The sequence below is a fragment of the Schistocerca cancellata genome, chromosome 7, assembly GCF_023864275.1.
Source record: "Schistocerca cancellata isolate TAMUIC-IGC-003103 chromosome 7, iqSchCanc2.1, whole genome shotgun sequence".
Lineage (NCBI taxonomy): Eukaryota > Metazoa > Arthropoda > Insecta > Orthoptera > Acrididae > Schistocerca > Schistocerca cancellata.
The window spans coordinates 159,319,450-159,346,835 of record NC_064632.1 but is presented as its reverse complement, the minus strand read 5'-3'; the positions used below and the strand labels follow the sequence as shown (position 1 = coordinate 159,346,835).

The window sequence follows — 27,386 nt, the reverse complement described above, 5'->3', positions numbered from 1 at the left end:
CTGACACAGGAAAATATGAAACTATTGGCGGTAGTTGACCAACACACATTGTTCTGAGAGATTTCTGCAATCAATTAATTGTGCAGTTCATTACACTTCTTAACAAATAGTGTACTCCTGAACTTAAATTTCCACCTGTTTTAAGGATTGACATACAAAAACAACTTCATGGTCCAGCGGCAACAGAATTCGTGCTTCTTTACCTTATTTGTAAATCTGAGGAAATTACGTTTGTACTGGGTTGCTTTTACAAAAAACTGTGAACATATTGGTGCTCTTCCTTAGGTATCTTGGTTGACTATGGGGTGAGGAGCACTGAATGTTAATGAAATATCTTGCGATTGTACACTTTGGGAGAGGGGGTGGGGGACAGAAGAAGAGGCAAAAGAAAAAAAATGGTTCAAATGGCTCTGAGCACTATGGGACTCAACATCTTAGGTCATAAGTCCCCTAGAACTTAGAACTACTTAAACCTAACTAACCTAAGGACATCACACACACCCATGCCCGAGGCAGGATTCGAACCTGCGACCGAGGCAAAAGAGAGATACTTGTTGTATCATATAAAAATTTTTTATCTTATAAAGTTTCTCCTTTCAGTTGCAAGAGAGGAATATTTATCTTTTCTATTGTGCATGTTTAAAAAAGTTTAAGCTCAGCAGTATTTTCGATGTATGAAGCTATTTTGTTTCCTGTTTAGAACTCCTTTCGTTGAAAACGACTGTAATCTAATGACTGGCAACAGTTGAACATTTACACATGTAAATTAGTTAACATTTCCAGTGACGATATCAAACGAAAATAAATAAATAAATAAAAGAAACGAGTTAATTTAAGGGGATTGGGCTAAGTTTCGATAACAAAATGGATTAAGTAAATATAGTTACTTGAATGTAAAATTTCCGAATCTTGCAATGGGGCAAAGCATCTTCTCATATTGATCTACGTTTGTTTTCACAGGATTCAGTAATAAAGAACTATGATCTTCATTTGTAGCTTTACGATAGTAAGAAAATCTTTCATCTAGATAAAACTGCAGAATCCAAAACAATACCAAACATTTTGTCCAAAAATAAGAGATTTATAGTGATAAGCACGCCCAGGCGTTTCTGCCTGCAACAGACCTGGCGTTCGCCGTGCCTAGCTGACGTGACGTCACCAACAAGCGCCGAGGCCTTCCTTTGAGTCGGTGTTGGTTCGGTGCACTGTGTGTTGAGACACACGTGTACTCTGCCCAACGTTAAAGTCTGACGTTAGTTCCACCACAGTTGGCCGCCTGCCCTGTTTTACCAGTCTGCCCAGCCAACGACGTCCGACTTCTGTAATGATGGTGCCCGCCCAACCCCGTGACGTCTGGACGTGGTCTCACATTGGTTTCGTCACTTGTTGGAAGACACTCACCACAGGACGCCTCGAACACCCGACAAGTCGTTCAGTTTGCGAAATGCTCGGCCGAGCCTCCGAACCACCACAATCTGCCCTTTGCCAAACTCAGATAGATCGCGCGCCTTCCCCATTCTACACACGGACAGCACGCTCACTGATATAACATGCAACGTGTGTGTATCTGACTAGCAATTATTCCTCGCCAGATGACTCTGGTAACGCCTGGGCAGGTTTATGCCGATAGTAGGTCGGTGGTCATAATGTTCTGGCTGATCAGTGTAAATCTTTTTTTAAAATTACGTGGTAATGAAAAAAAAAACAAAAAAAGCACCCGCAACGGGACTTGATCCAGAGATCCCACGATTATTAAACTAAGTGTTTACAAGATCGGCAGCGTAGTCTAGGCATCCGAATGATCATACAAAGCGTATAAATAAGCCTAAAATTTCCAAACTCGATTCTCTCGAAAACAGTTGAGAGTTGCATCTAGCTGTTTACGTATGTTGAAGTGCTAGTGCCCTACACACCCTATCAATATGAATCAAATCGGTGAGAGGAAGCTCGTTGGCCCCCATGTGAAATAGTCGTCTCGCAATCCCCTTAATGTTATTGCGATCCAAACGTCGCCACCCTTTCGCTGCCGGCCTGCGCCTCCTAATGCAATACTTCACGGCGGCCTCATCTACATCTACATCTACACCCATACTCCGCAAGCCACCTGACGGTGTGTGGCAAAGTGTACCTTGAGTACCTCTATCGGTTCTCCCTTCTATTCCAGTCTCGTATTGTTCGTGGAAAGAAGGATTGTCGGTACGCCTCTGCGTGGGCTCTAATCTCTCTGATTTTATCCTCATAGTCTCTTCGCGAGATATACGTAGGAGGGAGAAATATACTGCTTGACTCCTCGGTGAAGGTATGTTCTCGAAACTTCAACAAAAGCCCGTACCAAGCTACTGAGCGTCTCTCTTGCAGACTCTTCCACTGGAGTTTATCTATCATCTCAGCAACGCTTTTGGGATTACTAAATGATCCTATAACGAAGCGCGCTGCTCTCCGTGGATCTTCTCCATCTCTTCTATCAACCCTATCTGGTACGGATCCCACACTGGCGAGCAGTATTCAAGCAGTGGGCGAACAAGTGTACTGTAACCTACTTCCTTTGTTTTCGGATTGCGTTTTCTTAGGATTCTTCCAATGAATCTCAGTCTGGCATCTGCTTTACCAACGATCAACTTTATATGATCATTCCATTTTAAATCACTCCTAATGTGTACTCCCAGATAATTTATGGAATTAACTGCTTCCAGTTGCTGACCTGCTATATTGTAGCTAAATGATAAAGGATCTTTCTTTCTATGTATTCGCAGCACATTACACTTGTCTACATTGAGATTCAATTGCCATTCCCTGCACCATGCGTCAGTTCGTTGCACATCCTCCTGCATTTCATTGCAATTTTCCATTGTTACAACATCTCGATATACTACAGCATCATCCGCAAAAAGCCTCAGTGAACTTCCGATGTCATCCACAAGGTCATTTATGTATATTGTGAGTAGCAACGGTCCTACGACACTCCTCTGCGGCACACCTGAAATCACTCTTACTTCGGAAGACTTCTCCGGAAGACTTCTCTCCATTGAGAATGACATGCTACGTCCTGTTATCTAGGAACTCTTCAATCCAATAACACAACTGGTCTGATAGTCCATATGCTCTTACTTTGTTCATTAAACGACTGTGGGGAACTGTATAGAACGCCTTGCGGAAGTCAAGGAACCCGGCATCTACCTGGAAACCCGTGTCTATGGCCCTCTGAGTCTCGTGGACGAATAGTGCGAGCTGGGTTTCACACGATCGTCTTTTTAGAAACCCATGCTGATTCCTACAGAGTAGATTTCTAGTCTCCAGAAATGTCATTATACCCGAACATAATACGTATTCCAAAATTCTACAATTGATCGACGTTAGAGATATAGGTCTACAGTTCTGCACATCTATTCGACGTCCCCTCCTGAAAACGGGGATGACATGTGCCCTTTTCCAATCTTTCGATCAGGTCCAGCGGCCTTCCCTCTTTTGCGCGTTTTTAATTGTTTTTCTATCCCTCTGTCATCTATTTCTATATCTACCATTTTGTCATCTGTGCGACAATCTAGAGAAGGAACTACAGTGCAGTCTTCTTCTGTGAAACAGCTTTGGGAAAAGACATTTAGTATTTCGGCCTTTAGTCTGTCATCCTCTGTTTCAGTACCTTTTGGTCACAGAGTGTCTGGACATTTTGTTTTGATCCACCTACCGCTTTGACGTAAGACCTCACTACTACTTATTACTTTTGCTAAAGACTTTGAAACCTCCCCTTAGAAAAATTATACATGACTGTGCTTAAACTGACACACAATATTTTTGGCGCAACGCAATCTGACTTTCAAAAATCCCTACAAAAGAATGGCCCTGACTAACATAAACCTATACCTTTCACAAATCACTTACCTCACAAAAATCTTCGTTACTCGAACTACTGCAATACAGCGAGCGCCACTACTGCCAGCTAAATAAAAGATTCAAACTACTAAAGGCACTAACTACTGATAGGCATAGTTAGCAAATGAAAGATTTTGATAGAGAACAAACAATGTATTTACCTTAATAGTGTTCAAAAGTCATAATATATATAGCAGTTCATGACATCCAGTCTTACAAATTTCAAAACTCCGCCATTTCTCTCCCCACATCCACCACTGCTGGCGGTTAACCTCCAACTGCGCAACGCTACGCGCTGTTAACAGCCAACTGCCCAACGCTACAATGGTAGACAACAATGCAAACCAGCCACAGACTGCACACAGCACAGCCAGTGATTTTCATACAGAGCGCTACGTGGCGTTACCAATAAGGAAACCTAAACAGCCTACTTACAACTTATTTTCTTTTTTGTTCAAAATCTGCGTAGGGACATTAACATGTGAAATTACATCGCAGTTCTGATAAAATCCATGGTATCCAAAATGTTATTATCAAAAAATTTATTGGCTTATAAGAATGAAATTAAAAAGAGAACGCGTTTTTCACACACAGCTGTTGAACAGGCTTTGTCTGTGTTCGTGATGGAGTCGTGTGTCTATACGTTAGTATCCACATGAAGCTTTTGCGGCGATGTCCGACCATCCTCACGGGCTTACTGATGGAGGCTCTGGCACCATCATCCCGTGGTGCTTACTGAGACACCGACGCCATTTTCCTACTTTTGGAGGTTTTATCTGGAGTATAGATACCTGCGGGACGTTCTTCCTGTCTCTCGGATGCCAACGACCAGTGACAACTATCGCACGCTACTTCGCCGCCAGTCACCTAATATCGTCGAACTGACATATCCCACCGTGCATTAGAACGTAGTATGGCGCACTGCCAACGCGGTAACGCTATATTCAGACGTACATTCGACGTGCTACATGACGGTGAACAGAAAACAGATTTCTCGAGAGAAACTCCATAGGATCCATATTGCAGATTCACCTCTATGCGTGAACTGCAACTTTCGGGATACAGACGGACACTGGCTACGTTGTGGGCCGGCGGAAGAGATCTAGTAGTTTGTGCGTCAAATTTTGGCTCTCCTTTTAAGGATGTCGCTCGCTTATGCCGATTCACACACTGTCCTCTACCCAGACGCTGTTTGTTACCCGAGGACGAAACACGACACTGTCACGTGGATCAGAGGTCCACGCGATTCATTGTTTGTTTGGAGGTTCAGTCATACGACTCACGGATTTTTGGAACTATCTGAACAATCTTCATTGTGCAGTTGTGAAGAACCGTAAGTACAGCTAGTACTTTTCGAACTTCTTGTGGAGTGTCTTCCGCGTTCCGCCCCGTAGCTGCATTATACATGGCAGAGGATAAATCTGATACATTCTCATGTAGGAGATGAATAGATAACGGCACCTACACGGTATTACGGGAAGACATGCCATGAAGATGAGACGGCGGCGTCCGCGGAGTATCAACGCCTGATGGATCTGTTCACAAGTGTAATATTGTCTTCTTTTTTTCGGAGACGAGTCATGGAAAAGGCAGATCAATTTTTTGTTAAAAAATAACTGAGACATCGCGGCCTGCTAAAACAAAAACAAAAGTCATAGTCACCATGAGACCTGGGTTTGATTCTCAGTCCAGTCCAAATTTTCAATTTTCTTCATTGATTTCAATCAACACCCACTCACAGCCAAGGTCTATAATTCCTTTCTATATTAAACTTTCGCAAATATTGTGCAGAAAGGCGTGCACCATTCAGCAGCTTTAATTTCCAGTAGGCATATAGCAGGAGTGAAGAAACTAAGAGATAAACGTCAAGTTTCCAAACCCAAGTTGAAAAGTTTCCTTGTGGCATACACTTTCTATTTTGCACGCCAGTTCTCTCTATATTACTTACTGACCAAAAATTTTTCCGTGTTTTGCTAATTGCTTAATGCCCTTGTTTTTAACTTTCTAATCAGCATTCCGTTAACTATGGTCTGACTCGTTAGAGGACCAATGTGATGTAATGGAACCTAACGAACACAATGAACTGTCTGATACTGGTGGGTATCCATCATTTGTAAGACGGTAACATCATACAAAATAACTTATACGTAAATGTATTTTGTGGATTGGTTCTTACATTCGAATTGAATACGGCACAATTATGTAAATTTTGTAAAGTTTATGCCGGCCGCGGTCCATAATAAATAAAGTCCATGAGGGGTCCTACACCCACAGAACAGCAACTTCCAAAAAATGGTTCAAATGGCTCTGAGCACTATGGGACTTAAAATCTGTGGTCATCAGTCCCCTAGAACTTAGAACTACTTAAACCTAACTAACATAAGGACATCAGACACATCCATGCCCGAGGCAGGATTCGAACCTGCGACCGTAGCAGTCGCGCGGTTCCGAACTGAGCGCCTAGAACCGCTAGACCACCGCGGCCGGCCAGCAACTTTCCAATTCCCGGAACCGACAAGGTCTCTCACATCGAGAGTGGATGTAACTGCACGTACAGCTGAAAACTTAACCTTTGGAGTAAAAAAGAACGCAGCAGTTTCCAGTGAGCACTTGCTACCGCCGACAAGACAAATATTTGTGACGGCGCTGAGTCGGCTCCGGCAGCGGTCGAGCTGTATGCTTAACTGAGGCTGTTTGTGACCAATGAACTCGGACCCCGGGCAGATAGGGGAGTTCCCGCGGGGCGCCGCGCGGCGGCAGCACCTCCGCGACTCCCGCCCGAGCCGGGCCGCGAGGCTGCGTGTCGCGCCAGTCGCTGTCCGACCTGCGGATAGAACGGGCGCGGGTTGTAGATGCGGGGCGTCTCTCAGTGCGTCACGGTTAGCTTCGCGCGAAGTGTCTGGCGCCGTGTGCGTGCGTGGTGAGGGGTTGCTGCTGCGCGCCGGTGCGAACGAGTCATGCACCGCCGGCGCGGACACCATGCGGATTCTGCCCCGTGGTAGAGGCGCGGGACGGGGACGCCAGCGCGCCGCGTCGACGGTCTGGTCGTCATCGCCGTCGTCCGCCGCGGCGACAGCCGCTCTGGCACTGCTGCTGATGTTCACATCGGGCGGCATCGGCGCGCCCACCACCGTCATGGGGGAGCAGTGCGACTGGACTGGAAGGTAGGTGCGTCGCGCTCCAAGGAACCACGTGCGCCTGCTTCCGTGGCCGTGTTTGTTTACCTGGCGCTCGGGAGTCCTCAACCCAACCAGTGTAGCGGCGCGATTTCTCGGCAGGGCGCGTTCTTCGCGTGGGGCTACGAGCTTCGACACTGCATGGAAAAAAAGTGCATCTCTGGCAGTGGTACGTCCACCGCGTGTGTGTGATTTGTTTCTTGATACTACTGCGAACCTGAGATACACATCAGGACATGCCACCGACGTGCACGGTTTGTTTGAAGGCGAAGTGGACAATCGTGCTTTGCATGAGATTTGTCACCAGTTAAATTGGACTTTATGGAACAGTGCCAGAGTCCGCTAGTTGTGTAATGGGCTAGAGTATGATGTTAAATCACTCGCGCCTCCCTCCGCCACCCCATGAAATCATGGTTGTGGGGGCAGACTGATTAGAAGCGTAGGCCAATGGTCTAGATTAGGTTGGAAGGCGAGAATCAGGTGAATTGGCGAAGTCAACGGATGTTAATACCAAATGATGATCGCGGTAACAGACTGATCCGTGGCGTAGTATAATATTTACGTTACCGCCATATTTAACGATCTCCGTTACAACTCCTCTCAACTATTTAGATAAATTCAGAAAGCCTATAACAGGTAACGCAGAAGTCTCCCAGTGAGTATCTGGATGCATATTGTGTACATAAATCACAAAGAAATAGCAAGAGGGTGCCACCACGTAAGTTTTAACCTTTTCATAGGCGTGCCCTGATCAAAGATAATGTTTCAGTAGACCATCGTACAACATTTGACGCAGGCTCTTAATTCCTGTCACTTTTTACTTTTCTTTTATGCAGATAAAAGCAACGTTACGCTTGCCTTCGTACTTCGTGATGTTTGAGTACTTCCATTAATGCGCGTTGCAAAGTGACCTTTGAGTTATAAAAAAGAACACAATTTAAGTGGTCATTAAATTAGTTTATTTTTGGCGGTATTAGGAGTCACTGCTCCTGGGGAGGCAGCGTTAAAGACCCAGGAGCACTGAATTTTAGGTGAAGACTTTCAGCGGTTACATCTTTCACAGAGATGTTGTATCTGAGTGCATTGAGTTCGGGTGTAACGTTCTCGCGGAAGTTGGGCAGTGATGGAGATGTTTCGACATTGTACTGGCTATCTGATCATGCAGCAAAGCCCCGAAATACTTAGTTCCGGTTTTATGCTTATCTTAAACGAGCAGTCATGAAAATATACCAAGCATATGCATTTGTAAACTTGGTGTACCCTGTCTACGTTTCTGCACCTGACAACATCCCGCGCCTAGTGTCGTCTGTTGCCAGCCTGTCATCGGTTCTCACCACCTTTCCTTGGTGGTTTTGTAGTCTCGTTAGCAACCGTCAAGGTAGCCCTGTTCAGCCTTTCCCGCTTTTATGATAGTCATATGTTTACTCGGGCGTGATAGTCTCTAATTGTACGGCGTTTAGTTTCATGACTGTCCTGCAGCGCTCTGCATCAGAAACAGACAACCGTTCCTTGAAATGATACTGAAACGAGGCAGCAGGAAGTACGGGTCCATTTGTTTTCTCTTCATGGTCAGTTCGTCGTGGAGAGCTGAAAACGCTAATAAAAGAAATGAAGGCCATTTCCTGTTGGTGACGACGCTCCTAGAGGTTTTTTTACGGTCCGGCGCGGTACGCAATAGGGTTCGGAATTTTAATGTGCGCAGTCCCTCTGCCCCCTCGTTCTGTTTATAATCTGTGCTCAATTGATTCCGGTCATCAGGCGAGCACATCTGTCATTACAGTGACTCACGTTCGAGGAACCAGGTTCACGTGAGCAGTTTGCTTATGCTAGGAAAAGGAGTAATAAGTGAGCAACTGTGTCATTCGCTTCGATTCCAAAACTGTATTCCACTATTTTTATTCTGATTTTCAAGTTGCTTATGAACGTATTGGGCAACGAGCTGCCTGTGTTCATGCTCTTGTTTAGGCGCCCTCGTTAGGTAAACATACCATGGTATATATTTTGAAACTGTGACGAGAGATAGACGGCCATTTTATTCCAATTTATGATCATCGAACGATCACAGCTCGTGCCTCATTCCAGCGTGTTGATATAAACGGAGGAGGCTTTGTTTTCCTGTTTGTAATGGTTATGCCAGTGTTGTCACTTATACTGAAGTTCGGCGATTCTTTAAATTCACCTCGCCCAGAAAGTTCGTGTAATTCAATATTTATTAGATTACAGGGAGTCGAAAATCTAGCACGTTGGAGCGTTGTCGGTGGGCTACGTTGCAGTTGTATATAACGGACAGTTACCTATAAATTTCAGTTACCCTGAATTTTTCAGGCATGAATTGATTCGAAGTAACGCCGCAGAAATTTGTAACTGACTTGTCTCAATTATTCTTGGCCTAACCTGAATCATTTATCAATTATGTTGGCATATGGTAAGCTCTGTTGCTGGCAACAGGGGCAGCATTTCCGATTGGTTACAGAGTTGTATACACTGTATTACTCTTAATAATTTGTTAACTCTCATGTATTCGCTGTTTAATTTTTACTACACCCATTACTTCTTCACGTAAGTTGGTCTAATGTTGGTGGACAAAGTTATCATTTTTACATGTTTACAAAATCAACGACACTAGTTATTTGTTAGTAGGTAACTCTTTAAAAAAGTGCAGTGTATGATATTTTGAACATTTCCGATATGTCTGGTAAGGCACACTGAAACAGAAATTTTTATGTTGGCCCATAGTATTTTCCAAGTTTTTTATATGGCACATGTTTCAATTTGTGAACAAGATGCTGCATATAAATAGCCTGCTGCCCATTCGTTTCTAAACAGGGTGAACGTAGTCTTAACCTGCTCATCTTCACCCATTTGCCATGCATTGCCGGAAAAACACAAGACTTCGTTAGGCATTACTCTATTGAGCTGTACACATCCACATTGACTTATTTATTCATCCATGGATCACCTCAAAGTGATACAGGATTTGATTTATCACCGTAATGCAGCGTAAATATATAGCTCAAATACATCACTGAATCTGCGTATCAGGGGTCCGACAGTTTGTTGGTAGGATTGCGTGCCGTATGTGGCATTAGATATATACGCAAGGTTCAAATGGCTCTGAGCACTATGGGACTTAACTTCTGAGGTTATCAGTCCCCTAGAACTCAAAACTACTTAAACCTAACTAACCTAAGGACATCACACACATCCATGCGCGTGGCAGGATTCGAGCCTGCGACCGTAGCGGTGAGATGAAGAGGTTGGAACAGGGAGGAGTTCATGGCGGGCGACATCAAACTAGTCAGCAGACTGATGATATAAAAAACAAAAGACTCTAAATGGACTAAATTACATGTAGTAGATTTCAAGCCTAAGAAGGTTTGAGCATACCTGACACACACGTTTCCTTAGAGACAACGTAACTAAAAGTGCAAGTTTTGGAGTTTTTTCACTATTTACATGAAGCGATGTGGTGAAAGATCCGACGCATTGTAGAGCCAGGGAATGAACTGTATTATCGCGAAATAGGGGAGATAGTGTCACAGACACGATACGTGAATTGGAGTGGCAATAATTAAAACAAAGGCGTTTTTCGTTGCGACGGGATCTTGTCATGAAATTTCAATCACCAGTTTTCTCCTCCGATTGCGAAAACATTCTGTTGGCACCCACCTACATAGGGAGAAATGATTATCACGATAAAATAAGAGAAATCAGGGCTCGCTCAGAAAGATTTAAGTGTTCGTTTTTCCCGCGTGCCGTTCGAGAGTGGAACGGTAGAGAGATAGCTTGAAAGTGGTTCATTGAACCCTCTGCCAGGCACTTTATTGTGAATAGCAGATTGATGATGTAGATATACTGGTAGTGGATTAGAGAGGAGAGTGAAACAGGCGACCGGCTTCACGTTCGCTTTCACGTCCCGCGGGAGGACGGATTTGTAGCTTTTTTTTTTTTGCGTCGCTGGACATTTGGGTGCTACAGTTGTCGGGAGTGAAACAAGAAGCCGAGAAGTGGCCGGACGAACCGCGTCAATGCAGTGCGACACGGTGGCTTGGACGCATCGCGTGCAGCCGATACGACGGAGTCCGGGGCAGGGTGACGGCGCAGAAGGCGTTGTGGTGGGGAGGAGGAGTGAGGGATGAGCCACAAAAGCCGGGACGAGACAGTAGAGAGGACCTCGCGGCCCGCCGCCGGGACTGGAAGTCAATTTGCCGTCGCGCCGTGGCGCGTTCGGAGCAGCACAGTCCATTATGAGCGCCGGGGCAAGGTCGCCGCCGCCGCCGCAGCCGCAGCGTTGATTGCGTTCGCTGCGCCCGACCGGGCGGCGCTCTGGCGGGCTTTCGCGGAACGCGCCCCGCCGGTGGTCCCGCGAAGCACAAGAAAGCCACCACGGTTCGGGCTGAGGCCGCTCTTAAAAGCAGCGCCAGCGGCGACAGTCCACGCCGGGCTGCCTGCTTGCCTGTCTCGGTCTCAACAGGCTGAATCACACACACTATGGCGCCGGTGGCGACACCTATAACGTGTTGACATGAGGAAAGTTTTCAACCGATTGCTTATACACAAAGAGCAGTTGACCGGCGTTGCCTGGTGTAACGTTGTTGTGATGCCTCGTGTAAGGAGGAGAAATGCGTACCATCACGTTTCCGACTTTGATAAAGGTCGGATTGTAACCTATCGCGATTGCGGTTTATCGTATCGCGACACTGCTGCTCGCGTCGGTCGAGATCCAATGACTCTTAGCAGAATATGGAATCGGTGAGTTCAGGAGGGTAAAACGGAACGCCGTACTGGATCCCAACGGCCTCGTATCGCTAGCAGTCGAGATGACAGGCGTCTTATCCGCATGGTTGTAACGGATCGTGCAGCCATGTCTCGATCCCTGAGTCAGCAGATGGGGACGTTTGCAAGACAACAACCATCTGCACGGACAGTTTGACGACGTTTGCAGCAGCATGGACTATCAATTCGGAGACCATGGCTGTGGTTACATTTCTCATCATGTGTTATACACAGAAGCGCGAAAAAAAACAGGTCTACACATGTGCATTCAAATGCAGGGATATGTTAACAGGCAGAATATGGCGCTGGGGTAGCCAACGCCTATACAGGGTGGTCCATTGATCGTGACCGGGCCAAATATCTCACCAAATAAGCGTCAAACGAAAAAACTACAAAGTACGAAACTTGTCTAGCTTGAAGGGGGAAACAAGATGGCGCGTTGATTGGCCCGCTAGACGGCGCTGCCATAGGTCAGACGGATACCAGCTGCGTTTTTTTTAAAGAGGAACCCCCATTTTTACTACATATTCGTGTAGAACGTAAAGAAATATGAGTCTTTTAGTTGGACCACTTTTTCGCTTTGCGATAGATGGCGCTGTAATAGTCACAAACGTATAAATACGTGGCATCACGTAACATTCCGCCAGTGCGGAAGGTATTTGCTTCGTGATACATTACCCGTGTTAAAATGGACCGTCTACCAATTGCGGAAAAGGTCGATATCGTGTTGATGTATGGCTACTGTGATCAAAATGCCCAACGGGCGTGTGCTATGTATGCTGCTCGGTATCCTGCACGACATCATCCAAGTGACCGGACCGTTCGCCGGATGGTTACGTTATTTAAGGAAACAGGAAGTGTTCAACCACATTTGAAACGTCACCCACGACCTGCAAAAAATGATGATGCCAAAGATGTTTTAGCTGCTGTCGCGGCTAATCCGCACATCAGTAGCAGACAAATTGCACGAGAATCTCAAAAACGTCGGTGTTGAGAATCAATCAACCATATTTCTATGCACCAGGAATTGCATAGCGACAACTTTGAACGTCGTGTACAGTTCTGCCACTGGGCACAAGAGTAATTACGGGACGATGACAGATTTTTTGCACGCGTTCTATTTAGCGACGAAGCGTCATTCACCAACAGCGATAACGTAAACCGGCATAATATGCACTATTGAGCAACGGAAAATCCACGATGGCTGCGACAAGTGGAACATGAGCGACCTTGGCGCGTTATTGTATGGTACGGCATTATGGGAGGAAGGTTAATTGGCCCCCATCTTATCGATGGCAATCTAAATGGTGCAATGTATGCTCATTTCCTACGTAATGTTCTACCGATGTTACTACAAGATGTTTCACTGCATGAGAAAATGGCGATATACTTCGACCATGATGGATGTCCGTCACATAGCTCGCGTGCGGTTGAAACGGTACTGAATAGCATACTTCATGACAGCTGGACTGGTCGTCGAAGCACCATACCACGGCCCGCACGTTCACCGGATCTGACGTCCCCGGATTTCTGTCTGTGGGGAAAGTTGAAGGATGTTTGCTATCGTGATCCACCGACAACGCCTGACAACATGCGTCAGCGCATTGTCAATGCATGTGCGAATATTACGGAAGGCGAACTACTCGTTGTTGTCGTTACACGTATTGCCAAATGCATTGAGGTTGACGGACATCATTTTGAGCAGCTATTGCATTAATGTGGTATTTACAGGAAATCACGCTGTAACAGTATGCGTTCTCAGAAATAAGTTCACAAAGGTACATGTATCACATTGGAACAACCTAAAGAAAATGTTCAAACGTACCTACGATGTGTATTTTAATTTAACAAACTACCTGTTACCAGCTGTTCCTCTAAAATTGTGATCCAGTTGTTTGTGACTATTAGAGCCATCTATCACAAAGCGAAAAAGGTGGTCCAACTAAAACATCCATATTTCTTTACGTACTACATGAGTATGTAATAAAAAATGGGGGTTCCTATTTTTAAAAAACGCAGCTGATATCCGTCTGACCTATGGCAGCGCCATCTAGCGGGCCAACCATAGCGCCATCTGGTTTCCCCCTTCAAGCTAGACAAGTTTCGTTCTTTGTAGTTTTTTCGTTTGACGCTTATTTGGTGAAATATTTGGCCCGGTCACGATCAGTGGACCACCCGGTATAAGACAACATGTCTAGTGCAGTTATGAGATCGGTTACAGCTGCTACAATGGCAGGTTATCAAGATTGAAGAGATCACGAGCAATGGGACACAGTATCCCCGAAGAAGCAGTGAAGTGGGGATTTTACCGTACGACCATTTCACGAATGTACCGTGAATATTAGGAATCCGGTAAAACGTCAAATCTCCGACATCGACGCGGCCGGAAAAAGATACTACAGGAACGGGACCAATGTCAACTGAGGAGATCTTTCTACGTGACGGAAGTGCAACCCTTCCGCAAATTTCTGCAAATTTCGAAGCTGGGCCATCAACAAGTGTCAGCGTTTGGAACATTCAACGAAACATCATCGATGTGGGATTTCGCAGCCGAAGGCCCACTCGTGTGCCCTTGATGACTGCACGACCCAAAGCTTTACGCCTCGCCTTGTCGCATCAACTCAGACATTGGATTGTTGACTGGAAACATGTTGCCTTGTCGGACGAGTCCCGTTTACAATTGTATCGAGCGGATGGACTTGTGCGGGTATGGAGACAACCTCATGAATCCATGGACCCTTATTTCAGCAGTGGACTGTTCAAGCTGGTGGAAAATGGCTCTGAGCACTATGGGACTTAACATCTGCGGTCATCAGTCCCCTAGAACTTAGAACTACTTAAACCTAACGAACCTAAGGACATTACACACATCCATGCCCGAGGCAGGATTCGAACCTGGGACCGTAGCAGTCGCGCGGTTCCCGACTGAGCGCCTAGAACCGCTCGGCCACCGCGGCCGGCCAGCTGGTGGAGGCTCTGTAATCGTGTAGGGCGTATGCAGTCGAGTGATATGGGACACCTGATACGTCTAGATACGCATCTGACAGGTGACAGGTACGTAAGCATCCTGTCTGATCACCTGCATCCATTCATGTCCATTGTGCATTCCGACGAACTTGGGCAATACGAGCAGGACAATGCGACACCGTACACGTCCAGAATTGTTACGGAATGAGACTCTAGGAACACTCTTCTGAGTGTAAACACTTCCGCTTCCCACCAGACTCCCCAAACATTAACATCATTGAACGTATCTGGGATGCGTTGTAACGTGATGTTCAGAAGAGATGCCCACCCGCTCGTACTCGTACGAATTTATACACAGCCCCTCGGGATTCACGGTGTCAGTATCCCCCAGCATTACGTCAGACATTATTGGGGTCAGTGCCACGTCGTGTTGCGACACTTCTTCGTGCTTGCTGGGGCCCTGTACGATCTTAGGCAGGTGTACCAGTTTCAATATGGCTCAAATGGCTGTAAGCACTATGGGATTTAGCTGCTGAGAACATCAGTCCCCTAGAACTTAGAACTACTTAAACCTAACTAACCTAAGGACATCACACACATCCATGCCCGAGGCAGGATTCGAACCTGCGACCGTAGCAGACGCGCGGTTCCAGACTGAAGCGCCTAGCACCGCTCGGCCACCGCGGCCTGCTGTACCAGTTTCTTTGCCTCTACAGTGTATGTGTCTCGATATAACAACCTTGTTTCCCCCCCTTTCTCCAGCTAATACAATACTTTACTATATAGTCTGTCATTTTTGTATCTACTGTACAATAACATCTGTGTACGTCGCACATCATGTTCACCTCTGTTTGCGACAGTCAGTTGACACCTGAAGATGGCCTGACAAGTGGAAAGTCGGTTCGTGACCAAATAAATACAATTTTGCTGAACATTACGAACCGTTTTCCTTTTTAAAAACAATCATTATTATCAATAGATTGCAATCGAAAAGCAGACGAAAATCGTAATTCTCACATTGTCTTCTAGCTTTTAGACACAAAATAATCGTTACTACGGACATTCGCAGATATGCCCGTTCATATCCGCACCGCCGTACCCTTCTATCAGCAAAATAATTATTCCTGCAGGTAGGTGCGTTTTGAGAGTTACATATTGCGATGTGCCCTTCGTTATCGATTATCGCAAGTTTCACACCGCCCTGTTTCTGTCGAACTGACGGTGCGGCTATTTGGCGCAGCGGACTCAACAGGAAGGCCCACCGTTCGGACTGCAGTCCCGCCAACCGGGTTTAGTTTGCTCGTCGTCTCCTCAAAATGCTCTGACAATAACAGGACAGTTAATTTGCAAAAGATCACGGTCGATTTTCTTTTTGAATCCTAGTTTGTGCTCCGCCTCTTAAAGACCACGTCGTCGATCGGAAGTGAAGACCTCATCTGCATCTACACTCCACAAGCCATCTTGCGGTGTGTGGCCGAGAGTACTTCCGCCGGCCGCTGTGGCCGAGCAGGTTGGAATCCTGCCTCGGGCATGGATGTATGTGATGTCCTTAGGTTAATAAGGTTTAAGTAGTTCTAAGTCTGGGGGAGTGATGACCTCAGATGATAAGTCCCATAATGCTCAGAGCCATTTGAATCATCTGTAGAGTACTTCCTGTGTCACTGTCACTTCCACATTTCTTGTTGCGGTCGCGAATGGACCGCCGGAAGGAAGTTCGTCGGCAAGTTTCCGTGTCATTTCTAATCGATAATTTACTGTGACTCCAGGTCCTCAATACAAATGGCATATTAGACGTGTAGTACGAACGACACATGTCTCGGTTGTACACCTCGCGTACTTGAGAGGTGCGATAAGCAGTAATCTCTCTGTTATTAAAAGCCTCCAATCCTGCTACCCTAGATGAGGGTCTTCCGCTCAGTAATGCAGCGAATTGACGCATGGTGCAGGGAATGGCAATTGAATCTCAATGTAGACAAGTGTAATGTGCTGCGAATACATAGAAAGATAGATCATTTATCATTTAGCTACAAAATAGCAGGTCAGCAACTGGAAGCAGTTAATTCCATAAATTATCTGGGAGTACGCATTAGGAGTGATTTAAAATGGAATGATCATATAAAGTTGATCGTTGGTAAAGCAGATGCCAGACTGAGATTCATTGGAAGAATCCTAAGGCAATGCAGTCCGAAAACAAAGGAAGTAGGTTACAGTACGCTTGTTCGCTCACTGCTTGAATACTGCTCAGCAGTGTGGGATCCGTACCAGATAGGTTTGATAGAAGAGATAGAGAAGATCCAACGGAGAGCAGCGCGCTTCGTTACAGGATCATTTAGTAATCGCGAAAGCGTTACGGAGATGATAGATAAACTCCAGTGGAAGACTCTGCAGGAGATACGCTCAGTAGCTCGGTACGGGCTTTTGTTGAAGTTTCGAGAACATACCTTCACCGAAGAGTCAAGCAGTATATTGCTCCCTCATACGTATATGTCGCTAAGAGACCATGAGGATAAAATCAGAGAGATTAGAGCCCACACAGAGGCATACCGACAATCCTTCTTTCCACGATCAATACAAGACTGGAATAGAAGGGAGAACCGATAGAGGTACTCAAGGTACCTTCCGCCACACACCGTCAGGTGGCTTGCTGAGTATGGATGTAGATGTAATGCCGTACGATCATTTCAGTTTTTGCCTGATTTTGCCTTCATGGTCTTCCCGCGAGACATACGTTGAAGACAGGAATATATTGGTCGACTCTTAAAGGAACGCGTGATCTCTAAATTTTAACACTAAGCCACACCGTGGTGCACAGCGCTTCTCTTGTAGCGTCTGCCTCTGCAGTTGGTTAATAGGCATCTCCATGACGCATTGGCGTTTGCGAACTGACCATGTACCTAAACACGTTGCTCTTCTTGAGATATTCTGTTTCCTCTGCCAGTTTTATCTGACACGGATTCCAAACTGACGACCAGTATTAGTCGAATGAGGGGTTTATAAGCTAACTCCTTCCCGAAAATTTTTCAAACTAACTCTGATTCTTTACTTCTCCTGAAGATCGATTAAACAATAATTATTTACAGAAAAAAAGTTTTTGCTTCAGAAAGAAGTGTGGTAATTAATTGAAACCCTTAGCTGCCGGCAGGTGTTGTTGATCTACCTTGATGGGGACAGCTGAAAATGTGTGTCCCGACCGGGACTCGAACACGGGATCTCCTGCTTATGACAGATGCTCTATCCATCTGAGCCACCGAGGACACAGATGAATAGCGCGACTGCAAGGACTTATCCCTTCACGCTTCCCGTAAGACTCACGTTCCCAACTGTCCACAGTTCTACAAATGTAATGTACGTAATAAATATCTGCCCATCCACTCATTACTCGCACACACTTTAGCGATTCCCGTAAGAGTTCGGCCAACCTGTGCGCATTCGCACAGACGAAGGTCAGTGGCTGGGTATCCTTTAACTACATATATGAAGATAGTAACTGTTCTCGAAAGAACAGATACCATTATGACCGCGTAGTTTCTCTAGAATAAATGATAATTAATAGAAACCCTCAGTTGCTGAGAGGTGTTGTTGACATACCTCGATGGGGACAGCTGAAAATGTGTGCCCCGACCGGGACTCGAACCCAGGATCTCTAAAGTGTGCGCGAGTAATGACTGGATGTGCAAATATCTGTTAGGTACATTACATATGTAGAATTGTGGACAGTTGGGAATGTGGGTCTCACGGTAAGCGTGCAAGGGAAAAGTCCCTGCAGTCCGCGCTATTCATCTGTGTCCTCGGTGGCTCAGATGGATAGAGCGTCTGCCATGCAAGCAGGAGATCCCCGGTTCGAGTCCCGATCGTGGCACACATTTTCAACTGTCCCCATCGAGGTATATCAACAACACCTGTCGGCAGCTGAGGGTTTCAATTAATTATCATTTATTCTAGAGATGCTGCACGGTCATCAATGGTATTTGTTCCTTCGAGAACAGTTACTATCTTCATATATATCAGAAAGAAGTGTTATTCGGTGCAGTGTTTCCTGTTATACTTCTGTCCTCAAGCCATCTGTATACCTACCCGCGTTACAGAGTTCCTGTCCCACCTATTAATCCTACCCGGTAACGCTATTCCCACCTATTAATCCTACCCGGTAACGCTATTCCACTGACGAGCGACATCCAGAACAGAGTCTGAGGAGAGTTTTGTAAGCTACCGCGTTCGTAGTAACTTACGGATTCTTCCTGTAAATCTCCTCACTACCACTTCCGTGGCAGCTTTAGCTTGAAACGCTTAGGAGACAGATTCATTTGAGATTCTTCCGGGCTGTTACTGGTGTAATCTAACAATAATGGATCTTTTCACACATTTCCGAGTGTTCGCTACTATTGTTTTATGCAGCGGTCCTTGAAGAAATGTAGAACCTCTGCATGTGTTCTTGCACTCTGCTGCAATTTTGTAGATTCGTCACTTCTCTGGCTACAACAGTAACTGGGAGTTGCTTGAGGAATTTCCGACGTTACAGCCATCTTTTGAGACTTATCTCCGTTTGAGAACGTCGTAAGAAGTACTGCTCACAAGGAAGTCTTAAATCCAGTCGTGAAGCAGTTCGATTACAATGTTTATGGCTTCGTACGGCGGGAGAAGGGAGAGGGAGGAGTGGCGATGACGTCATAGCAGTGTATTTCAGATACAGCAGGTGGTTCGCCGGCAGGACAACAGGGCAATCACGGTGCCTAGATTACCATAACTCACACGTGCACAGGTGGTGGTTTGCTGTTCTCAACGATTGAGGAGGGGGATGTGGTAGGAGGGGGTCAGCGATCTGGAACCGTCGACGTAGGCAGTTGGGCTGGATCGGGTAACTGCGTCTGGAAGCACCGGCATTGTCGTGTCGGCGAGAGGGCCTGTCCAGCCAGCGCTGGAACTGATTGCTACTTTTATCTCCAGGGCCATCGACCGGAGCAGCGCTCGTGGAGATACCCCGCGGGGAGCGGAATTGGATCTCCGACGCTCGGGGCTTCCTTCTATACTGCCACCCACTTAGTACCGAATCGCTTTCAAATTACCTACAGGGTAAACATATGTACGTACGTCAGACCGATTGAAACCAGTGCCTTTCCTAAGCAATTTTCGATGAGGCGTTACGTCCGCTGCCTAGAATTTATTGTACTTGCGTAAGATTTGTTGCCGGATAAAGCGAGGAAGAATAGAAGAGCTAGACAGGTGACGTTACAGAAGGATATTGAAAATTTCGTGGGTTGATAAGCAATATCGTTCACAAAAAAGATGTGGAAAACGGTGAATAGAAGAAGAGATAGAATAAAGGCGCATGCAGAGGTACTAGGGGGACCCGAAGACGGTAATTATTGTAGGAAAAGCAGAGATTAAAATATATAGAACAAAAAAATTGAAGTAATGTGAGGCGAACTAGTAGCAGGAGAGGAAATTATGTCGCACCACATCGAACCAGACTGAAGATTGAGCAAGAAAGTATTTTTATAACAAAAACAAGAGGTATAAGATTATGGTCACAAGTTAAAAATGTTTCACAAAATTCCTCCCCAGGTATTTTCACAATTTTAATCTCATATTTTTTTAAGTTGAAACGAAGGTGTGTCGCATGCGTTAGTTCTTTATTCGTACTATCTGAAGATTGCCTAATAGGGTCACGAGAATAGGATACAAGTGAGACGTATGCGCCGACTGGGTACGTCTGATATGGCTTCAGTACTCGTTGGGGTGTCACCGTTTCCGCTGATTGAAACCAGTATTTAATTCTGGAAATTTTGTGCCAGAAGAAATGAAGCGTCGTTTTCGTGTCGGTATTATTTACATTGAAGGGTGGTTATTTTGGGGAAGGAGACCAGACAGCGACGTCATCGGTCTCATCGGATTAGGGAAGGACGGGGAACGAAGTCGGCCGTGCCCTTTGAAAGGAACCATCCCGGCATTTGCCTGGAGCGATTTAGGGAAATCACGGAAAACCTAAATCAGGATGGCCGGACGCGGGATTGAACCGTCGTTCTCCCGAATGTGAGTCCAGTTACATTGAAGCTTTTTTTTTAATAACTAAGTGTAACCTTAAGACTGATACAGCATAGTGCAAAGATTAAAATGTTTATAGGGGTGACTTGTGCGTTGCGGCATTGGTGCAAAGTTGTTCCAGGTGTGTTTCGTTCTCAGGTCAACTCTCGACGCCAGCCGCACGACTACGTAGAATCGCAACAGAAACTACCAGATTCCTTTCCGTAATTTGTCGTTGCGGAACCGAATGCTTTAAAACGCAAATATACACTGCTAATTTTACTTCAAATTCAAAATCATACACGAAAAAAAATATTTTACTACTGCTAAACTCTTTCCTGACTTCATGTCGTTCTACTGTTTTGCGTGAATATAAAAACATTCTCTACCTCTCAAGAGAGGAGCGTTTTCATGCTTCACATAAAGACTGTTTTGAAAGTGAGAATGGACTTCTACGTGTTGTTGTAGGGGATGTTCCCTTGCTTACCTGAACCATTTGCAGGGATACGTACAACTTATGTGGGCGCCAAAAAATGGTGGTGCTTGGTATTTTTCACATATGCATCATCATTGCCGGGCGAGAAACAAGCATTAAGTGACAAACCGCCTAGATCCTTTGGATTCGTAGGCTTATACGTAGGTATGGAGCCATATTCAGTTGTTTCACAAAGATACTGTTATATTACTGTGGGTACGTTAGTAACTGCCCAACTACCAACACAAATGTTCGAGGTTCCATCCGTAGGATTGAGAACAGCTCTAATTTCCTTGCATGTACCTGTTTCTCCGATTGATCTCATTTATCGTCGTTTGAGGATCACCGGTAAAATGTAGTTAATATTTTAACACTTAACAATCTTGGTAACCTGTTCACTAGATAATTGATGATCCCTAAATCGTGTATGGTCGAAATGTCTTATACGACATATACATAATGTTCCAAAATTCATGTTACATACATCTAGAGGTTTTAGAGTGGCCTTAGTGGATCAAGTTTTGCATAGGCACCCATGTCCGGAAACGTCAACCAACGATGCTACAGATCGCGTATATATCTACAGTATGATTCCGTGATGATGATACAATCTTTATATGGTCATGGAGAAGGATAAATGTATCAATTTCAGGTATGGCTCCCTGCACGGGAAACGAAATAGTCGAAAATTATAAGCGAAAACTCTTCTGATGCCTTTGACAGTGGAATACATGTAATGGTACTGTTGTTGCTAGTACTGTAGGATAGGCAACTTCCAGAGGTGGTAGTATGGACCAAAACAAGGAAAAAGTATTCGGTAAACACAGGCTTTAACATGGGTACCTGAGGAGTCATGGACCAGTTGTTCATCTACGCTACTGTGAAACACACATCCTCAATCGAACAAGTGCTCATAGTTCTGCAGGTTCACGTTTCAGAGCCCATTTTTACTAAACATTTATTATTCTGGTGCGTACTACCACCTCTGAAAATACGGAATACTTTTTCTTTTTATACCCTGTCTTGTTTGTCAACACGTAAGACGATCTGTTTTTGAGAAAAGGGGTGCTGGTGAGCGCCTTATAGGCTGCGAGAGACGGACGCTTCCTTTGTGTGAGCGTTAACAGCGGCCGGCGCGTGTGTACGCCGTTCGGCGGCTCGTTTCGTCCTTAAGCGGCGGCCGCGTCGTCATGAGCGAGCAAGACTGGCTGCTCCACTTCCTTATATGCGCTGCTGCTGCGGCGTTGTCAGGTCTGTGGCGGACACCTGTTTACCGAGCTCTGCTTATCTCCGCCCCGTCGCGCGGTGCACCCGCAATGCCCGCGCCCTCGTATCGCCCGAATGCACTCCTACCTTCCGGCGCTGAAAGCAGCCCCCTCCTGTCGCTGAAACGCTTGGCTAGGACCAGCTCCAGCGGACGCTCGGAGTTGTGGCTGACCGTGGCCGCGCTTACTGCATGCAGCTGGTCTCTTTACTACACGTCTTAATGTTCGTTGCATCGTTAAATTCTACATCAATATGCGCCACTTAAGTGCGCGCCTTAGGGTACACACCATTATACCACATGCTAAGTGTTCCTCCCGTTCCAGTCGCGTATGCAGCCGCTGAAGAATGATTGCTTCTATGTAGAGTTGTAAAACTACCGTAGACCATCAAAAGTAGAATGCCGCAGTTTTCCTAGTAGCTTTGGCCAGTTCAGATTGTGACCGCGTTACACGTATGTTAGGCGTGTTGCATACCTGTCGGGCGCACCTAATTTCTGTCGCTTTGTTTACGTATGCAATCAGTGTTGTACTAGAGTCCCCTAGAAAACAGAAGCGGTGAGCCGTCTAGAAACTGAGTGAGGATGTATGAAAGATAACATAACGTAGAGAACATTTTTGTTCTACATAGTTAACCTCCTGTCGATTACTTAGAAATAAAGTGTTGAAACTGTCAATACAGGTTTTAATTGAAAATTTTTGACTTGTAACATGAAACAGGGGCATACTGTAGTAAAAATAAAAAAATCAGATTTATCGTAGTACTAGACATAGCATTTTACTCAAAAAAGGTAAAATAATAAGAAACACAAAACAAAAGCCCTAATAGACGTCACTTAGATACTTTCTTACATGTTTCTGTTATTCATAACACTTTCGCACTTTTCAATAATGACAGAAGACTCTTGCCTCTGGTTACGATGATGAATCTTCTGTTCAGTACAAAAAATAACAACAGTAGTAACAATATAGGTTTTTATGTTGTGTATATTAACTGTACCTGCATCAAAAATAATTGCTTTCGTTTATGTAAAAGCGCTGTTTATTATTATTACATATAAAAATGCGATATACATTTTGTAAGAGTATAGAATCACAGTAGCCTAACACACTGAACGATGTGAGGTTCAAATTACGTGTAAAACAAAAAACGAAGAGAAGTCGCGAGCTCCAAGTTTCTGTCTCACACATTCATTTATGATTCTCTGCCTACCAACACGACATGTAATCCTACCATTTACTAAGTCAATTGTGTATCGTTCCAAAGCGACCGAACCGTAGTTAGCGTAGATCGCAACTCTACTTGGATGTCTCTGTACGAGCAGCAGTTGGCCTAATCCGGCCTTCGCAGACCACGGGAACGACACATAGACGGTTGAAGTGTACTCCAGATCCTTTGCTTAATGTTGGTTCCTTAAACATTGCTAGCTGGCTTTCGGAGCGACGTTCTTCAAGCATCTGACAGTTCGGGTTTCTCACAATTTCGGTGACGGTGTGTTGTGAGTAAAACCTGTGACTCTTCCTCTCTCCTTTGATTACGTTCGATGCCCTCCACTAGTCCCGTCTAATATGAGTCCTACACACGTCAGCAATACTCCAGCAGAGGTTCAAATGTCTATTAGCAGTATGGAACTTAACATCTGACATCATCAGTCCCCTAGACTTGGAACTATTTAAACCTAACTAACCTAAGGACATCACACACATCCATTCTCGTCGCAGGATTCGAACCTGCGACCGTAGCAGCAGCGCGGTTCCGGACTGACGTGCCTAGAACTGTTCCTCCACAGCGGCTGGCTCTAGCTGAGGAACCCGCAGTTGTTTTGTAAGCGGTCCCGTTTGCACGCTGACTGCATTTTGTGTGTGTTTATTGTAGGAGATGTGAATGGGGCAGTTACTGAGGGTGAGTGAGGGCTGTTTGACGTGGAGGGGGCTGCAGAGGGAGACGAGATTATGGCAAGAGCAGTGGGAGGACGTGGAAGTGGGTTATGGGAACGCCTGAATTGCAGAAACATTCTCTGCCCTCTCCCCCCGTTCTGAGACACTCGTAAAGCGTACTTAAAACAGTGAGACAATATATTGACACGGTTGTCACCGCTCACAACCCAAACAAGCAAAAGAACGCCGCTGAATGAGGAGTCACTGTAAAATCTCAATAATGTGTGAAATTTTTATAAGACTGAAGTGCAAAAAACAACTCAGATGCAGAAAAAGAAAAAGCGTGTTCCTAAGAGCCGAAACATCAGGAAAGCTCAAAGTGCAATCTAATTTTTTTATTTATATATGTTTTGAGTTCCAACATTTTGTTGATACAGGACCAGTAACAGTTTACTATATTCACGAGACGTTTATTAACAAATGCGTCACAGTTGCAGTACATATGTTCGGCGGCTGGTTCCGAACCAGCTGCCGTGCTGGATAGCCCTGCGGTCTGAGGTGTCTTTCACGATGCGCGTGACTCCCCCTGTCGGAGGTTCGAGTCCTCCCTCCGGCATGGTTGTGTGTGTTGTGCTTAGCGTAAGTTAGTTAGATTAAATAGTGTGTAAGCCTAGGGACCGATGACCTCAGTAGTTCGGTCCCATAGAAATTTACCACAGATTTCCAAATTTTCCGATCCAGCTGGTTTATTCTCAAGGTTGAACTACTGCGGGTGCACTGAAAATGGCAGACTTTAATAACGAACATCAAAATGGTAATAGCATCTCGTGGTCGTGCGGTAGCGTTCTCGCTTCCCACGCCCGGGTTCCCGGGTTCGATTCCCGGCGGGGTAAGGGATTTTCTCTGCCTCGTGATGGCTGGGTGTTGTGTGCTGTCCTTAGGTTAGTTAGGTTTAAATAGTTCTAAGTTCTAGGGGACTGATGACCAACGATGTTAAGTCCCATAGTGCTCAGAGCCATTTGAACCATTTTTTTTGGTAATACATTCTTTGCAAAGTAATCGTAGACCACTGTGGCAATAAACATATGCCTAGTTAGTAAGTCAGAATGAGACTTCATAGTGTGGCACAGTGGATCACGATTTTTGTCAGTAACCGTTTTATTTCTCTTTTTTTCACATTGCACAATGACGTGATCGTGTTAGGTACACGAAATTCGACCGTTGTTCAGTGTTATATCTATCTATCGCTTGAGCCTTGTCCCGCAGCTATGCAGGGTCAGCCATTGTTACTCGGATTTGGCATGTTAATGTTTAAGGGGTGGCCGGATGCCTTTCCTGCCGCCACCCTGTACCCCCCCCCCCCCCCCCCCCGGTACGTAATTAGTGTACCCCAACTGTCTGCGTCGAGTGCAATCCATGGAATAGTGCGAATGTGTTCAGATGTCTGCAAGCCGTGGAACTGAGGCGGAACATGGGGACTAGCCCGGTATTCACCTAGCAGGATGTGGAAAACCGCCTAAAAACCACATCCAGGCTGGCCGGCACATCGGACCTCGTCGTTAATCATCCGGGCGGATTCGATCCGGGCCAGCGCGCCTACCCGAGTCCAGGAAGCAGCGCGTTAGCACTCTCGACTACCCTGGCGGGTTCGTTCAGTGTCGTATCTCAGTTCAAAAGGGGAGGAATGGAAATACATTCCATCTCTAATGGAACTGTGGCTAGTTTTTTATTTACAAAGTGTAGAAGTAGTTTACTGGCAGGTTATCTGTAACTATTGAGTTAATATTTACCATATCAATAGTGAACCTGTAGGCTCGCAACCCTGGCCCACGCAATCGAGCGCAAAACTAAATATTTGCAGATAACACTCCTGCGCTTATCGCGTTCGGCAGACGTATTTCCACAAGCGGGGAGAAACGTGTCGGAACTGGTCGCCGGGAGCGTGACAATGTGGCCATTGTGAGGAAACGAGTGCGTGCCGGCACGCAGAGCGTGAGTCAACGCAGAAGCGTTGCGTGGTCTCGACCCCCGGCCACCTGCAGGGACACCTGGCGGACAGCGGGTGAATCACGGGCGTCCGAGGCTCCCAGAACGGCGGAGAACAGCAGACAGCGCGGACGCGGGTTTTGCAGGCGCGTCAGCCTAGAAGGCAGTTGCAAGTGCCGCCGGCAAGAAAAGGCGAAGAAGGGGCCGCCGGTTTCCGTGAAAGGCAAGCAGGCGACCGCCGGCAACTGCGGACCTTGAACGAACGTGGCCTCCGACACAATGACCGCCGCTCGCACACTAAAACTGCTGCCGACTACAATCTCATTTACATTAATTGGCACCTGGCGTTTAAAGTCTTAAGTTGCGGCGACTTTTTCGCGACAACTATCCTATGCAGCACTTCAGGGCGATTGAAAATAGCTTCAAACCCTCTAGTCTTTTGCCTTAGATTTTCTGCCACAATGGGTTCAGTACCTCCCTCATTTGTCCTTCGAACTACCCATCTAATCTATAGGATTCTTCTGTAGCACCACTCTTCAGAAGCTTCCTTTCTCTTCTCCTCGGAATTGTTTTGTCGAAGTTTCACTTGCATGAAAGGCTACACTCCAAATAAATAGTACAAAAAACACATAAAATTTACATTCGAGGTTAACAAATACTTCTTTTTCAGAACCATTTTTCCTGCTATTGCCAGTCTGCATTACACATCTTCTCCGTTTCCGCCATGAGTTAGTTTTAAGAAAATAGTGAATTAAAACGTCATGCCTGATGAAGGTTTACTGTGTGAAGAGCGAAAATGTTGCAGACGATTAACTTTGTTTCTTTCTTTGTTTCGTAGGAGATACTAGCGAGAGAAACTTTGAAACTTCGTATAAAGTTTATTAGAAGTTGCTGTGTTATCGCTTTATCAGATAGGGAATGAATTATCTTGCCTCAAGACACATACACAATTTCTATGATTGATCAAATGGCTCT

General features: G+C 45.6%; 1 protein-coding gene across 1 annotated transcript in view; it reads left to right on the top strand.

Annotated features, from left to right (window-relative positions):
• Positions 1 to 6,573: 6,573 nt before the first annotated feature.
• The window catches only part of LOC126092680 (meteorin-like protein), a 303,797-nt gene continuing 282,984 nt past the window's right edge, over positions 6,574 to 27,386 (top strand). Inside the window, exon 1 of the mRNA XM_049908402.1 lies at positions 6,574 to 7,034. Coding sequence (XP_049764359.1) covers positions 6,574 to 7,034 — 461 coding nt within the window. The remainder of the gene's footprint in view (positions 7,035 to 27,386) is intronic.